The following is a 16,504-nucleotide window of genomic DNA, read 5'->3' as shown; positions in this document are numbered from 1 at the left end:
TGCGTGAAGAAGTAGCTGATTATGCATTAGTGTGTCCTTGGTTTATTTTGTTATGTTAGACCTTCCAAGAATGAGTAAGTGCTGACTCTCAGTTGTGCAGGCGGGTGACAAATCAACGGAAACACTTGAATAAACGAGTACAGAAACAGAACAAACGGAGATGGTTTCATACAGAGCATGAGGGGTCACTGGATGGTTTGATGAGTTTGAAAATTGCGTGAATCAGAAACAGTAGCCCTCACAGTCACCAGGTCTCAACTCAACTCAACACCTATGGGAGATTTTGTACCATAAAGTTCACCCCTATTCATTTTCTATGGTGAAAAGCTGACAAAGAAAAAGTGATGCAGTGATGGGTCAGGGAGTGTAGTCTCCAGCTTACTGTGGATAAATGTCTGTGGAGGAGAAGAGCATTATTGTAGTTTTTTGGATCACGCTCTTGGAGGCCCACGACCCTTCCCTCCAAGATTACAGATTTAAATAAAAACAAAGTCCCAAAAGTCACATAAAGTGTTGGAGAAGACATATCCTGTGGCTTCATGAACCCACTTCTTGAACCTGCCACAGAAACGAGAGGAGAAAAGGAGAGAGACTGGAGGGAAATAAGAGAATGAACTGGAGCTCCTGGTGAGATCTGAGATTAGTCTGAGCTGAACATAAATGCACACAGACAGTGGGTGCGCACGTTTCAAATTTGTGTGAATAACTTGAAGTTGAAATTTGTTTTTGTTTTCATTTACGCTCTCCGCCACCATCATCAACATACCAAATGAGGCAATATTTTCTGGGACAATGGTGATCACTGTAGAATTCAAGGGACTTGGAGAATCATTGCCAAGGAGTACTGAAGTAGTTCTGGCAACTCATGGTGGCCCAGCACTAAGTTTTCACAAAGAAACTTTTCACCCATCTGTGTATGTTTCCTTGAACCCATCGACCTTTTGGCGATTTGTCTCACCCAAAACAAGCTGCACCTTGTTCTCTTTCTCCTGGAAGACGACCAACACCTGCACTTTCAGGTGTCTCCTTGTGTTTTCTTGTTGTTTTGAGTTTCAGTCTCATTATTCTCACCTGCTTGAATGAACCACATTAATGCAGCAAACACTCCAGAAATTGAATCCAAGCTGCTTGTGAATTCAGCCGAAATTTGTTTTCTGTCACTATCTCTCCTTACATTTTCACATTCATTTGCACTTTCACTTCATTCCTCTTCCTTCCTTCCTTGCTTCCTTTCTTCTGTGGCTTTCTCTTCCGCCGTCTCTACTTCCTTCCTGAGCACTTTCCTTCCTTCCCTGCTATTTCCCTCCTTCGCGCCAGCTCTCTGTAACTAATGGTCCTTAAACACAGCTCCAGCTGTCGTAGCATTGGGACTAAATCACAACAATCATGAGTTATTATCAGCGGTGTGCTGACTGATTGTGCTAATGTCCGTGCTGATCGTATTAATGCCAGGGCTGATTGGAACACATCCATCATAATATTCCCGGCAATGAAGAGGTAATAACCGGCATTATCCTGATAATGAAAAATACTGTTAGGCTGAAGATTAAAACTAAACACTGATAACAAGGGACTTCATATTAGGGAATTACTGAGAGCAGAAGGAGAAATCGCTGCTGTTCGCCTCCCTCCCTCACTGTTTTCTCTTTCTGATGATGTCCTTGTCTCCTCTCCTTTACCTCTCAGTTCATCCCACTCACTAATCGCCAGTCAAATGCCTCACTTTGCCTCCTATACATAATTTCTTTTATCTTTCTTCCTTTAACCTCATTACCCTATTATTCACCATCTTGTCTGCTTTCGTTCCTTCTCATCTTTTCCTTCTTTCTTTTATACTGTTCATTCTTATACTCTCCTCTTACTAGACACCGTCGACCCTTTTTCTCCCCATTTTGTCCTTGTTTTTCTTTGTTTGCTTTCTTCTCTAACCCTCCTAATTCCTCCTTTCCATTCTTTCTATTTCCGTTTCCTTCCTATTTAACATCCCAACTGCTTATCCTCCCCTTTCCCGACTGTTTGTCCTTTCCCCTGTCTGCACATTCTCCATCCTATTTGTAGAAAATCCTCCCTGCTCCTTCCTCATTTTGTCTGCTCTGTCTGTCCACCTGTTTTGTTTTTGTTTTTTTAATTTCCCCATCTTCACTCGTTTGACAGCCCCCCTGCTTTACCTCCTTATCCACACTGTTTTTTTTGGTATGTGTGTTTTCATTTGTCCCTTACTCTATATCCCCACCTCCACAGCAGTGAGGAGTCCTGTCCTTTTATGAGAAATAGACAGAGAGAGACTGGTGGGGGAGGTGTGGGAGGGAGTTTGAAGAGTTTTAATGAGCCAGAGCTCGCACTTATGACAGGACGGATAAGTGATGGAAAATTAATCTGTTTGGGAGAAAGTGAAGGAGTGTGTGTGTGTGCGCGCGCGTGTGTGTGCGCGTGTGTGCACGTGTGCGTGCATGTGTGTGTGTGTATCTGCAAGTGAATGTGTGTACATACATATGGGAATTTTTGGTAATTGGTGTGTGTTGTTATCCTATGAGAATGCACTAGCTCACCAAGCAGAGACATTTTTAACTTGTGCAATCAATATGAGTGGATGCGTGTATATGTAGTGCGTGAGTGTGCGTGTTGTGTGTGTTATACTGATGAATGGCCCAGCTCTTAATGCTCTCAACCACTCTGTGGACTAACTAGACTATTTAATCACCCTCTCTCGTCCCCCGCCTTCTCCTCCTCCTCTCTGTTTCTGCTTCTCTGCCAAAGCTGAGTGTACTGCTGAGGTTAGACAACACTTATTGTACAATACATTACCCCTATGTCTGTATATGTGTGTGCATTTGTGCGTATTTTTGTTATCTCTCTGGAACCTTTTCTGGAATAAACACTGACCTTGTCGGGGTCAGTAGTCCTCATGGGGACCAAAGTCCAGTCCTAATGAGGCAAAGCATCATTTCTCTGGTCCTGGTTAAGGTTAGGGCTCGCCATGAATTGGTTAGGGTTAGGATTCGGCTGTCCATAATAAACTGAAGTCAATGCGATGTTCTAACAAGGATAGCTGTGCTCGTGTGTGTGGGTGACAGAGTGTGTGTGAGCATTAGCACTGCATCAGTCAGTGTCCAGCCTGCTGGCTCGTACACCTATCGGCTCGTTATGGAGCACAGGAACAGATAGAGGTGGCACACGGAGCATAAATCTAACACACATAGTGCACACACACACACACACACACACACACACACACACACACACACACACACACACACACCTACACACATGCTTGTTATACTTTGACTTACAATCACTCTCTAACTTCCCTTAACTTCCCCTGTTGCCACTAATTGCCTGACTGCAGCCATTTACCTTAACTTTCACATTTAACCATGACACTTTAAAATAACCCTTTTCCTAATGAGGTTCAGAAGGGGCTGCTCACAAATGACTCTGTTACCAAAAACTTACAAGATAGTGGACATAGATAGCTCTCTCACACACACACACACACCTTGAGGACTTAACCTGCAATCTACCTGTAACTGAAGGTGGGTGTTGGCTCATAAGACAATGTCTTTGTGGCATGCAGTCTTGAGTTTTTGTGTGGCTAGGTGTAAGTGTGCATGTGTGTGCGTGTGTCTGCCTACAGCAGTAATGAGCACTGGGCCGTGGGATGCCCAAAGGCAAGGTTCCCTAACAGGGTCAGACTCAAGGACGTCTGGCAATGATCCACGCGCCCACCTCCAGCACACACACATAAAACATATTGGACCAGCAGACCGCAAGCTGATCCAGCACCATTAAACAATGTGAGGAAACAACATGCCTTTTGTGCATCACACCCACCCGTTGTGTTTTCCCTCGTTCTGTCTGTCTTCCCTCTCTTTGATGCACACACACGCCAACACATACACACACAGAGTGAAACACCCTCTATTCGTCCCCAAACGAACGAGAGATTCACGCTCCACTAGCAAAGACTCTCAGAGTGTAGGTTATTAATGAGAGCATGTCCTAACAGCATTACAGAGCTACTGCCCCATGGAGAGGAAAGGAGAGGAGAGGAGAAAGGTAGACATATGAGGAGAGGGAAAAAGATGGGGATAGAGAAGCAAAAAGAGGAGAGTTGAAGAGATAAGGAGAAGAGAATAGAGGCAGGAAAGGAGAGAACAGAGAAAAAGTGATGGAGGTAGAGGAAAGGAGTTGCAAAGGTGACATGGGCGGAGGCGGGAGAAGACAAGGAGAGAGGAAAAAATAAGGAGGAAAGAGGCAAAATTAGTATAGGAGAGGATGAGAGGAACAGAAAGGAAGAAGGAGGAGGAGGAGCGGTGGAAAGAGGAGAGAAGAGGCCAAAAAAGTGACAGGAAAAAGGTAGATGAAAAGAGAGGGAAAGGAAAAAGCCGGGAAGATTAAAGGAGAGTAAATGAGAAAACATGAGCAAAGGAGATAAAGCAAGAGAGGGGAAAGATGGAAGAAAAGAGAAAATAAATGGGCAGGAGTGGGAGTGGGAGAAGGAAGGGGACAGAAAGGGGGTGAAGAAGAGGAACTGGAGGGAGATGGGAAAAGAGGAGAATAAACCAGACAGTTCCCCTGCAGGAAATCGCGAGAGTGGTGCGATGTGCTGTGCTGTCCCATTCACTGTCTGTACTTTTACTGTAAAGCAGAAGCCAAAATATATTCATGGCCTTTGTGAATGAAAGAATGATAAAAGAGGGTTGGAGAAGAAGAAGAGAGGGAGTATAGGATGGATAGAAAAGGGTCTGATTCACAGAGGGGAGATTAATGACAAAAATGGGCTAGTATGGAAAATCACAGTAGGAAAGAAGGGAGGGAGGGTAGAGGAAGGATACAGAAAGATGGGGATGGGGGCACAGAGGGGTTAGGAAAGGGAGGAAAAGATGGATAAAAATGAGTAGGAGATCTTAAGAGGGGTTAGGGAGGATAAAGGATGGAAGAAAGTCAATAGTAGTCAATAGTGAATGTCAATGATATCAATAGTAGTGTGTGTGTCTGTGTCACTAGTAAAAGAGGAGATGAAATGCAGAAATACCCCGAGTTGTGATGATAAAAGCGGAGTCTCAGTAAAGTCCTACATGCATCCCCCTGTGGCGTTATAATAGTTAAATTGGAAAAGTCGTGATGGATGGGCTGCGCACTGCTGAGGAGACAGTGCCATCTAGTGTTTGGTATCTGAAACACTTCCATACAGTGACAAACCACTGAGCCCTGCAACCTCGCGTCACTCTCACTCTCACCTACACACACTGCTGTGCATAAACATCCGCCTCACTGCTGCTTCACACTCAAACAATCTGCTGCTCGAGGTCATTTTTCACCCGGCTCGTGTATCATTATGGAGGCAACATGCGCCGTCACACAAACTGAGCGCAAAAACACATTATGAATTGATAGCCAGTCCCGTGAGCCTCAGTGTGTGCTTGTGTGTGTATGTGGGCGTGTGTGTGTTTGTGCTTGAGCCGCTTGGATTTTATTGTGTAAGTGATCTGGGGAGCGTTATGGGAGCAGAGCGATAAGCCTGGTGTCACTGGCGTCTAATCATACTCCATGTTCCTTATCGGCTCCGGGCTCAGGAGACTGAGCGAACTGTGGGGAGAGGCAGAAAGAGGAGTAGGAGGAAGAGGAAGAGGAAAAGGCGAGGAAGAGGATGGGAGGGAAAGATGGAGGGAAAAGGTGAGCGGAAGAGGGCGGGGTTAGGTTGAGAGAGAGAAGGGAGAGGGGACGGAAGATGAGGAGGAGAAAAAGTGAAGGGTGAGAGAGGTGAGGAGGGGATTAGAGGACATGAGAGAGGAAGGAGTAGAGATTTAAGGGTCTACTGCACTAAAAGCATATAAGGAAGCAGTGCCAAGCCCCGTGTCCCGACTCACCTCACCACACACAGCACAAACCCACCTTGTGTAAGAGGATCTACTACTTCGGTGCAACTTCCCACTGCGTGCGCGCATGTGTGGGGTATGTCCAATGTGTGTGTGTGTGTGTGTTTCAGTGTCTGTGTGTGTGTTGGGGTTAGGGAGTGCTAAGGATGGGTGGTAATTGAATAATGACAGTAACGCCTCTGATGGATTACCTGTCACTCTCCCCTCTTCTCTCCCTCCATCACTGTCATCCCTCTCTTCTCTGCCGCTCTCGCCTCGCAACCTCCGGTCAAATTGTCTCCCGTTCGTGCCGTCACCCGTGCCAGCAGAGATAAAGACACCCACAAGCCGTAAATCCTGCACGGCTTCACACGCACACGCATGAGTCCACAACACAATCACGCGTCCTCAAACACTTTTTATGGGCATTTTTTTTTTTTTTTTTTTTTTTTTGCACCCAAAAGGAGTGGAAGAGGTATTCAGATCCTTTACTTAAGTTAAAGTTAAAATTCCTGCAAGTTCAAGCATTGGCAGCACAATTTACAGAGGTGCTCTGCATGCAAAAGAGTGTTAAATTACTTTAAAAGTTAAAGTATTGATTATGCAGAATGGCAAATATTAGTAAAATTTTAGTGATGCTTAAGTTTGTTCGTTTTAATGGTGTATTTGATCAACATAGAGCCAATTTAAACTATTCAATATGCCACTAAGTAGGCCTAATTAAATCTATTGCAATAAGTCATTTTATTTTACAGGTTACTTCTTCCACCACTGTTTATTTTCCTGTTTTATTTGTATTCCTCTTTTTTTTATTGAACAGTTCATGTTTTTATATTAGTTTTTCACAGTCAGTTTGTGGGAGCTCAGCTGTATAAGCCTGCGCTTTCTCAGTCTCTCCTGCTTCATCTTTCTTCATTTCTGTTATCCGTTTTTATGCTGCTTGTATAAGTGCAAAGATAAAATTATTTCCCCCCACTGGTATTGACACACTTTCCTCTCTTTCACACCCACACCTCAAGGTTGAGAGAGCTGTATTGAAGCCACATTAGTTGTTTTTATTTGTGCAGTACAGCAAAAAGGCCAGCAAGAGCTGGGTATTGAGAGCGATTGCAGCGCTTTGCTGCAGTGCAGCTCAGGCTACAGTATCTGCTCACTGCTAAATGTAGCTCCTCCATCACCAGGACAGACTTTCTCTAAAGGATTAACGTTGTAAATCAGATGAAGCGGTGCCAGCAGGGACATTTGGTCCATGCCGAGAAGAGGTCTGTTTCTACGTAGGGACCACCTATGAGGATAGTGTGTCCCTGATTCACCCGTGTACCTGGGAGGTGTTTCTCCACACCTCAGTAAGCACTGTCTGTAGGGATGTGTGTGTGTGTGTGTGTGACCTCCCTTTTCTCTACCTCCCTTCATCCTAATTCCTCCCCTTGTTCTTTCCCTTTCCTTCCATTCGCACGATGACTGAAAGGGAGCAAACAGCCAATTTCTAACTCTGTGTGTTTGTGTGTGTGTGTGTGTGTGTGTGTGTGTGAGGCAGAAAGACAGAGTGAGAGACGGGAGTGCGAGATGGAGCAAGAGAGATGATATCAAGCATAATTCATTTCCACACAGATATCATGTAGCTGTTTCAGGATAATTAGAAGTCAGCTTGAAAGGAAGAGAGGATAATTTTCTTTATCATCATTCGTTTAATTGGTTGAAAAAAAAAAAGGTTTGCAGCTCTACACATTCAGGCAGGGAGGAGTATTTACAAGCCTCTTTTAAGATTGTCCGACAAATTTGAAAACAAACAGCACCAATGGTACAAACCAGAGTTGAATTAGTACAACAGATGTGCCTTTACCCTTCACTAATGAGGTGAAAAATATAGCTACTTTCAAGAACTGTGGCGTCTTTCATCTTGCACATTCGCGGTTTGCGGCAGGAGATTAAATGTGACAAAATAGTTTTAATTCAAAAAGAAGGCATTAAGTTTTGTTTCAAAGCAAAGTCCTGCTAAAAGAAAACATGCCAGAAAATTACTGTGAATCCACTCTGTTGTACTAGTTCTAACTGGCTGCATTTCTTCCAGTGTGATGAGGTCAAAAAGCACAGTTTGATGAGGAGAACTTCATCCGGTTTATCAGTTTATTGCCGAGCACTGTGGTGCAGAATGCGAAAGAAAAAAGAAAAGGTCGACAAGAAAAGCCCAGAATTACAGTCTGTTATACGTTTTACAGTACGTGATTCTTTGTGTCAAGTAAGGCTTTTAAACATGCTGGTGATTTTCTTTAATTAGAGTGACTGAAACATGTCAGAAAAATAAATGATCTCATGCATTTTCTTGACAATCGCCATTTCTTCATAGCACATTAATTCATTAATACTCTTCTTCATGACAGTTCTTTGATAATACTACACACTGCACAGGCTAGTTTCAGCTTGTAACACCAGCCTCGAACATCCTCTTGTTAGTAACTATCAACATCTATCATGTCAGCATCTCACTATTGGTAGCAATTGTTAAAGTAGAAATGACATACAAAAACACGTGTTCCTTTATGTGTTGTAGTGTGGATAAACACAGAAGTGGGAGAGACAGAGGAGGTTTTGGAGAGCATGTTTTGGGAGTTTGGTGTGAGGCAAATTTTGTCACAGATGAGAAAATTATCAAAGCTTTTTCTTTCTTTCTTTTTTTTTTTTTTTAAAGATTCACTCAGGGGTCACTGGAGGCAACACAAGCCCTAATCCCCTTTCTCCTAACTGTATAGTGTAACAATACACTGTGAGCTGGCACAGTCCAGTCCACCATACCAGACGTGAGAAAGCAGTGATCCAAATTCGAAAGCTATACAAGCCATGGGAAAGCAGCAATCCTATCAACACACACACACACACGGACACATAGACACATAAACATACAGACACACACTTTCTCTCACTCACACACAAAAAGCATAATATGCCAGATTGCCATTTAGGGCAATAATGGCTGTGGGAAAAAGCATATACTCACACACACACACACACACACACACACACACACACACACACACACACACACACACACACACACACACACACACACATGCACACATACAGTTACTGAGTCTTCTAAGCTCATAGTTAATAGCACCCTGTTGTTCAGTGCCAGAGACAGACCCTGTGGGAGGAGGCTGGGAGGGTGGTACTGAAGCTTAGACTAATGCAACAAGCTGAGAAGAACACAGTTTCCCCACAAACGTACAGAGTAGGAACAGTTAACAGTATTTTTTTTTTTTTATCTATATGTAAATCAGTTTTGGGGGACACTTCTCTTGCCCATGGTGTAATCCCTCAAAAATCTTTATCAAAATCCTCTTTTTAAAAATGCTTTAAAAAGAGTAAAAGTGGGTCAATAATATAAGAACCACAACAAATCATTAACCTGCATGTGTTTTCTATTGTTTTCTAATTCTATCCTATTCTTTTCTATTGTCTGTCCTTTCTTCCCAGTGTCCTTTTAATCATGCTCAATTTTAGGGATTTTTTTCTGGACGTTTTTCTTAGCCGATTATCCCCTCTTAGTGATGTCCTACCCTGCCAGCCAGCATATTAGAGGTCGTAGTAGGTTGGAGGAGGACGCGGATGCAATAATGGAGAGTGGGTGGTGGAATGCAGGGAGAGAACAAACGCGAGAAGGAGCAGAGATGGCAAGACAGAGGGACACAGATGGCAGGGAGGGAAGGCAGAACGGGAGGATGCAGACAGAGGGATGGGGTGGAAGTTGATGCACTGGATGTCTTCCTCCTGTTCCATCAGCAGAAGCCTGTTGGAGGGAAAGTGCAATAATGAGAACAGCTGCAGTGGACACAGACACACACACACACACACAAAGGAGAAAACACTCCTCCAGCCACTTAGCTACCCGCTCTTCATCAGCAGATCCACATAAACACACTTTTACATCCAGGAAAACAGACACACACTTACCCTCACACTCGAAGGCTTGCAGCATGGTGGTGTAAGTGGGGCCCAGCCAAGAGGTGTAGCTACCCAGAACCCTCTGCAGGTGGTGGGTAGCATCACTGAAGAGCAGATCGGATTCACCATAGCCTGCTGAGCTGAACAGGCTGAAGCCCTCGGTGGCGTTGCCAAACGCATTCTGCAGGAGAGAGAAAGTGTGTGACAGCACTTAATACATGTGGACATGCATGGATGTGCGTTGGCGTGCTCTGTGTATAAGTGTGTGGGTTTCCTTGAGATTGTGAGGATGTGTGTGTTTGTGTGTAGCCAGGGGATCAGCACAGGACGTATCAGTCATCCCAGTGTCTCCCACACACTCGGTAAGAAAGAAGGATGACAATTTAGCAGATACCTGCTGTCTGAGACGAACAGATCGATACACAGACTCCACAGAGATATGAGCTAGACATAAACACACATAACTGGGGTATAGCGTGCACACACACACGCACACACATATGCACACGGCTGAAGCAGTTTCTATCCACACCCACCTGTAAACGTTCCAGGAACTTCCAGACGCGGCACTTGTCCTCCATACGCACCACCACTGCGTTAGTAGGGACAGCTGCCAGGTGGCATTTTTCATACTCATCCAAGCCCGCCTCAGTCCCATCTGGACACAGCAGCTTCAAGTCCTCCAGTTCCAGATCCAGGGCCCAGGACTCCTGGTTCTTACCTGGGCAGGAGAGGAGTGAAAGTCTGTCAGCTTTGCTTTGATTAGAGGAGTTGGACATTTGGGGAAATATGCACTTTTTTTTTTTACTGAGAGTTACATGAGAAGATTGAGCCCAGGGCTACAGCCAGCAGCAGTTTAACATAAAGACAAGGAGCATGTAAAACAGCCTGGCTCTGTTCAGAGGTAACAGAATCCACCAACACCTTTAAGGCTCAGAAAGAAGAGATTATATCTTGTGTGTTAAATCTGCACAAGAACTGTAAAAGAACCCAAAAACTGTAAAAGTGACAACTTGTGGTTTTATGGTGATTTATCAGCAGGACTATTTCTTAGCCAGTGGCAGTAAACTCATGTCTTTGCTGGTTGCCTGGAATTGGCTGGCCACCTAAGACTTAAAAAACCAAACAAACCCCCATTTAGCCAAACAAATAATTAGAGAAAAAAAAAAAACCTAGACCTCTTTGAAGCTACTTTCTCCCCAACCCCAGACAACAGCACAGACCTTCTGTGTTTTCTTGACCTCTGTTACTTGGTGTGACTCCAGACATTTCTAAACCATATGAGAAAACGTGCTTCGTTAAACAGCGACAGTGTTTGTGAAGCTGGCGTCAAACTGCTCCTTCTCGGCTGTACCAGAAGAGTCTGCGTAGCGTGACCGCGATAATGATCACCATTAATTTTGGATGTTGCCCAAAGCAGAGGAGCAGATGCAGCTAAACAGAGAATTAGGGCATTTCATTTCAGGACAAAAATTGTCTGCACCTCGGTCTGTCTGTGGCTTCCTGTCTCTGTCTGTTTCTTTCCCTTTCACACTTATGTTCTTCTTTATTCCTTTTATTTATCTCTTTCTCACTGTTTTGTCTCTTTCTCACAAAAACACACATATATAACAGATCACATCAGCGTAATTTGTTCAACATATTCTGGATTCCACTGGACACTATAATACTTGTGAGAAATACTGTGAAACACTGACATCCTGCGTCTTGACAGGGACTAGCACTCTCTGCTGGCCCTAGGTAACCCTCATAATTAATCATTTAAATTATAAAATGATGTCATAATACTGTATACAGCTGTTGTCTCAAAAATGAATGATAATTGAAACTCTTACCATCCAAATTGTCAAAGACTGTTGTGTGTTTAACAAAAGCCACGTCGCCGAGGTTTTCAGCCACACATCTGAATAAAAAAAATATATAAAACACATGAATAATCAGACACTTTTAATCTGTAAATAGATCATTTTACAGCATGGCTCTGGAGACCATAAGTAAACTCTCTCTGCCCCCTATTGTTGTACTTTAAGAAACTGGCAAACCGGCTCCTGTTGCTCTTTTATTTTCCTCTCAGACACACTTACCATTATGCTAAAGGCCATTTTACTGAGCACTATAGCACAGTAATATGTACGTGAACAAAGACATGCCAAATTATTTAATTATAACACGCAGCCAATGATTGAAACTGGCATTCAAAGCAAGAGCACATATATACCTATATTTATCTGTTTGCTGTTTTAATGTATTGAGTTTTTTCCTGTTTCTACCATGTAATGTAATATTGTAAGCCTTCTACACAGTCTATAGGACTCACAAAAGGTACTGTTTATTCATCTCTGTATTAATGTCAGTATCATCACTGTATTAGCATTTTCCTTACAGAGCAGGCTGCTCTAATTAGGTTAGGCTGAGAAGAATATAAAGTAAGCAACACACTTAGACAGCGGTCGTAACAACTACACCTCCTCTGGGTGCCATTAGTGTATTATTTCCCAAGCTGTTAGTGTCAGTGTTGTACCTCAGTGCGCCTGCCTCTCCATAGTGCCTCTCTCTGTGGTTGTTGGCACAGATATGTCTGTCGTTCTCGTCGCCTATGCAGGCCTCACACAGGTTCTTGGGATTGTTGCCTCTGGGGTCATGCTGGGGGTCCTTGACACCCGGTACACAGCTGTAACCAAAGAAGTTTCCGACCGCTGTTGAAAAATACGGAGAATGAGTCAGTACTAGCATCTGATGTGTGGAAAAAGCTTTGGAGCCATAGCCTCAAGTCTGAACCAATTCTGAGACCTTCAAACAATGAGTAATTTGTCAAGGCTGTGTGTGAAGACTGAGTCAGGTATGAAGCAAAACACACCAAAAGCAACATTTATTTTTTCAGTTTGTGCTGTTATAGTATCTGCATAATGTTAATTGACATGTTGGTAATGCTTTTTTTCTGCCTGTCTCCAGATAAAGTCCACATCTCCACCATGAAATATGAATGAAACTGAAGAATTAACAATAATTACATAAGAGTTGAACTAGAAAACACTATTTGATATTTTTCTTACTGTCAAGAAACCTCATGAAAACAGTACAGTTTTCATGAGGTACTATCCCGTCTGTGGCTCTCAAAGCCTCAAACCTATTTGTTTCTACTGAAGACAGAAATCTTTTAAAACAGATTATAGTCTACAGTGTATTAATCCAATTATTTTCAGCTACAGATCAACACAGATGTGTTGATCCCCTGGTGAATATTTACAGCACCACAATGTTTTTAATAGTACTCAGTTTTTAACAACTGAGTTCTTCGGAGGATTAAGACATATCAGATACTGGATACAAAGACAATATTGGTCAGTTGGATCAGTTAATTGTTGGTTTTGAGGTTTGTTGATTCATATTAAAGTAAGACAAACATTTTCCAGTCTTATCCCGTAAAAGATGTGCATCTTCACTATCCAGCTACCTTCTTTCTCTCATGAAGAAATAATGATCTTCCAGTGTGTCCCTCTGTTCATCATTACATCCTTATTCTCACACACACTCCTATCAATCTCACATTTACAGAGAAAGATGCTCTGTTCTGTAACTGACTCCTCTCCTCTTACCTCTAGTCTCCTCCATCCCTTCACCCCCTCGTTCCACATCACTGCTTCTCCCCTTCTCCCCCTGAACCTCTCGTATACCATCCACACAAAGACTTACACACATATACTCTTACATTCACGCATAGTTGTTGCTCAATCTCCCCCCCCCCCCCCCCCCCCCCCCCCCGCCCCTCCCGCTCTGTCTCACCTCTAGGGAAGTTGCACTGCTCCCCTACGCTGATCTGGGAGGTGTTGACCAGGTAGCCAATAGGAACAGTCCATCCGATTGTGGTTCGAATGCCGGGGTGACAGGAGCTGCGCTCGTGCATCTCCAGCAGGGACAGGTCTGAGGAGGAGCGACGAGCCATTGCCACTACATAGTAGCTAATACCATCTGGAGGGAGGGTTTGGAAGAAAAAAAATTAGACTGATCAGAGATAAGAAACTTAACATAAAATGCATAAAATACAATACATACTGGATATATGTATGTACAGGTATCTGCATGGATGATATGTTCATTTAGACGTGTTTGAGCATCAAATAAGTTGAATCCTTATTTGAACTGACTCCCATTAGGCAAGCTGCTGAGGATTCAGTGCCTTTCAATATTTACTTACCTACTCCATTGTGGGACTCTCCTGCAGCCAGCTCCAGGCCATGGCAGAGGCCAGCAGCATAAATGTCATCTGCAAACATGGAGGCTGCATCTGCTGTCCCATTCTGAGGAAAATAAATTTATTTCATCTGTGTCAAATGGCTATAGGATGCTTGGTTGTTCCAAACTAAAGTGTGTAATGGGAACAAAAATATACGGTAAAGAAGCTTGTTTCTTTTAGGCCTCTTCCATGGAGCTGATACTATTTCAATAGACATGTATCTGACAGGTCTACTATCAGAAATACCAAAGATAAATTACAGATGTTTCTGAAAAAACACGATGCAACCAGCTAATGAAGATGTGGACACTTAGAGATGGTGAAAAATAAAATAATCTTGAGGAAGGGTGAAGAAGGAACCTGCAACCCAAAAATAAAATGTTATGTTCTTTGGAATCAGATAACCATAATTTTGTAATGCAGACTGGACGATCCACTTTCCCGTCCCTACTTCCTTAGATACCTTGATTTTGTCCATACAGTCTCTGATGTTCAGGCCACGGACGCATTGCAACGTTCCTCTAATATTCCGAGCTGTGGCGTTCCCGGCCAAATGCAGACACTTTTGCTCTTCAGCATCAGACAATACACACCAGGAAACTGAACCCAAAAAAAGAGTTGCAAATTACATGAAAATTAAATGCAAATATTCCTGTGCAAAAGTACATACCTGCAAACTTTAAATAGTTTGCAGGTATGTAGTAGTTCTCACACTCCTTGCCCACCTTGTAAAACATTCCATGCATCATTTTGAACACACAATTAAGTTATAGATCACCATAAACCTATTTAACATAACCTACCAGTAGTTTTTTGATTGGAGACACAGCTGACAGACAGAAGAGGCAGAAGAAGGAAGAAAGCTATAGGCAGCCTTCTCTCTAGAAGCTCCATGTCGGTTCTGGTAGGAAACCTGCTTGGGACAATTTCTCTAATAAAACAGAGATGAAGAGCAGGTGGAAAAAAGTCACCCGCCTGCCCCCTCCCCCTCTTATAACCAAAGAGAGAGAAAGAGGGGGAGAAAGGGCAAAAGGAGGGAGAATGAGGCAGGTGGGCTGGATGTAGAAAGAAGAAAACATTACATTATTCCTCCATCCCCGCCTCTTAAGTCGAAGTCCTCAGGAGATAATCCTTCCTCCGTCTCATGATAGCAGTATAGCATTTCCCCCGCCAATTATCCAGTGAGACTTAACCCCAGTGGAGAGGATAGTGGTAGGCACATGTAGGCTCGGAGCAGTTCAGGTCACCTGGCACACAGTGTCGACCTGGGGTCTTTAATTAAAAAAGCTGTGGACAATGTGTCTCTGTGCTGGAGCTGTGTTCGTGGAGAACGGATACTGGCTGGGGCTTGCTCCGACTCACTGGAGACTAAAGCCCCAGGTAAGCAAGAACAAACAGCACTGGCTATTGTTCGCAGCCACGGGACCCAGTAGAGGGAAAATATATCTGCTACTTGATACAATTCTCCCTTTTCTCTCTCTTTGCACACACACTAAAACACACCCTCTCTCTCTCACATGCACACACACTCTCAGTGACATTTTTCTGAACAGCCAACCAAGAATTAAATAAATCTTAACAGGTGAGAAGTGAAATGAATTTGTATCCTTATTTAAGTTGCAGTGTTATGCAACTTCAGATTTGCATGATTACTCAGGAGATGAAGGGTCATATTGGTTTTCAGGCAAATTTTTTAGAGAGAGAAGCAGAGCTCTTTTCTGGGGGAGGGTGGGGTATCTGATCCTCAGTCTCCCTTCAACCATTCATGGTTGAAGGGAGACTGAAGAAGCACAGAGGGACAAGCACTCACACAGTATTCCAAATGAAATATGTACTCTCCACAGATTTCCGGTGAAAATATAGGAAATAGTTAAGCTACAGGCCATAAGCCAGAGCTTGATGCATCTTGTCTTGTAATCGATTGAGTAGATGATGCTTTAACCAACAGCCACATTCAATTAGAGCTGCAACAATTAGTCCAATTTGGTTGATCATTTGTTCATCTAGGGGAAGAAGTATCTATCTGACTTGCAAAAAAGTGTGTCAGATTAAATAAGCAATGGATCGTAGAACAGAACACTTTGCTTGCTGATTCACAAAGAATCAAACATTTGTCTAAATTTAATCCGAACTACACCAGCCCCCTATGCAACTGTTCCAGAGAGTGACAGTGACTACTGCTGTGATGTCCGTCACATCTACTTTATCAAATAAAGTAACTAAGAGGGAATCAAGTAATGTTAAATAGCACTGTAACATCAAAAGCAACTCTCACATTTAAGTAAGTAGACTTTGCAAAAAGACAGAAAGCAAGGATTTGTAAGTAAATGTTCACCCATACAGGAAGAACTATAAGATAACTGTAAGATTTGTATAATCTGTAAGTATTGTGTTATATCATTTAAGTATGGGTGATGAATATGCTCTTTTGGGGGTGGGGGTTCCTCTCCTGGCACATTAGCTTTCACAG

The 16,504-nt window shown here is 43.2% G+C and overlaps 1 protein-coding gene across 1 annotated transcript; it reads right to left on the bottom strand.

Annotated features, from left to right (window-relative positions):
* Positions 1-9,564: 9,564 nt before the first annotated feature.
* On the bottom strand, positions 9,565-14,928 carry LOC121197484 (otolith matrix protein). The gene is made up of 9 exons (XM_041061112.1): positions 14,838-14,928; positions 14,498-14,634; positions 13,996-14,098; positions 13,584-13,769; positions 12,322-12,496; positions 11,636-11,703; positions 10,337-10,521; positions 9,810-9,981; positions 9,565-9,645 (listed from the first exon to the last, which is right to left on the bottom strand). The coding sequence occupies exons 1-9, from the start codon at positions 14,926-14,928 to the stop codon at positions 9,635-9,637; spliced, it is 1,128 nt and encodes a 375-aa protein (XP_040917046.1). The 3' UTR covers positions 9,565-9,634.
* Between the last annotated feature and the right edge of the window lie 1,576 nt (positions 14,929-16,504).

Source organism: Toxotes jaculatrix, chromosome 17, assembly GCF_017976425.1.
Source record: "Toxotes jaculatrix isolate fToxJac2 chromosome 17, fToxJac2.pri, whole genome shotgun sequence".
In the NCBI taxonomy this organism is placed as follows: domain Eukaryota; kingdom Metazoa; phylum Chordata; class Actinopteri; family Toxotidae; genus Toxotes; species Toxotes jaculatrix.
This window is presented reverse-complemented; position numbering and strand designations above follow the sequence as displayed.